At 58.0% G+C, this 331-nt stretch overlaps 1 protein-coding gene across 1 annotated transcript; it reads right to left on the reverse strand.

Annotated features, from left to right (window-relative positions):
• Positions 1-4: 4 nt before the first annotated feature.
• LOC107734671 (E3 ubiquitin-protein ligase Midline-1-like) lies at positions 5-324 on the reverse strand (the record flags this gene model as incomplete). Its single annotated transcript, XM_016546637.1, has 1 exon — positions 5-324. A coding segment is annotated over exon 1 (277 nt), but the record flags the coding sequence as incomplete, so codon positions are not given.
• Between the last annotated feature and the right edge of the window lie 7 nt (positions 325-331).

Consider the following 331-nt stretch of genomic DNA (forward strand, 5'->3'; position numbering starts at 1 on the left):
CCGCTCAGAGACGCCTTCTGGAAGCGGTCGATGATGTTCTGCAAAGTGACGTTGCGCTTGAGGCCGTCTAGACCCTGCTGGTCGAGGGTGATGACATAGCGACAGGTGGGACACTGGAACGCAGAGAACGGTTTGCTGGACTCGTCGAACGAGGGACAGTGGGACACCAGAATACGGTGGGCGCAGTTGAAGCACAGGCTGTGGGCGCAGGGCAGCAGTAGAGGATCCTCGAAAAGCTCCAGACAGATTGGGCAAGTCAACTCCGACTCCAGTGTGTCCATCTTCAGTGAAGCGATGGGGACGTCAGCGAAACCCAGGGAAGCCGTTTAGC

Source organism: Sinocyclocheilus rhinocerous, unplaced genomic scaffold, assembly GCF_001515625.1.
Source record: "Sinocyclocheilus rhinocerous isolate Xijiao unplaced genomic scaffold, SAMN03320098_v1.1 C34904803, whole genome shotgun sequence".
NCBI lineage: Eukaryota > Metazoa > Chordata > Actinopteri > Cypriniformes > Cyprinidae > Sinocyclocheilus > Sinocyclocheilus rhinocerous.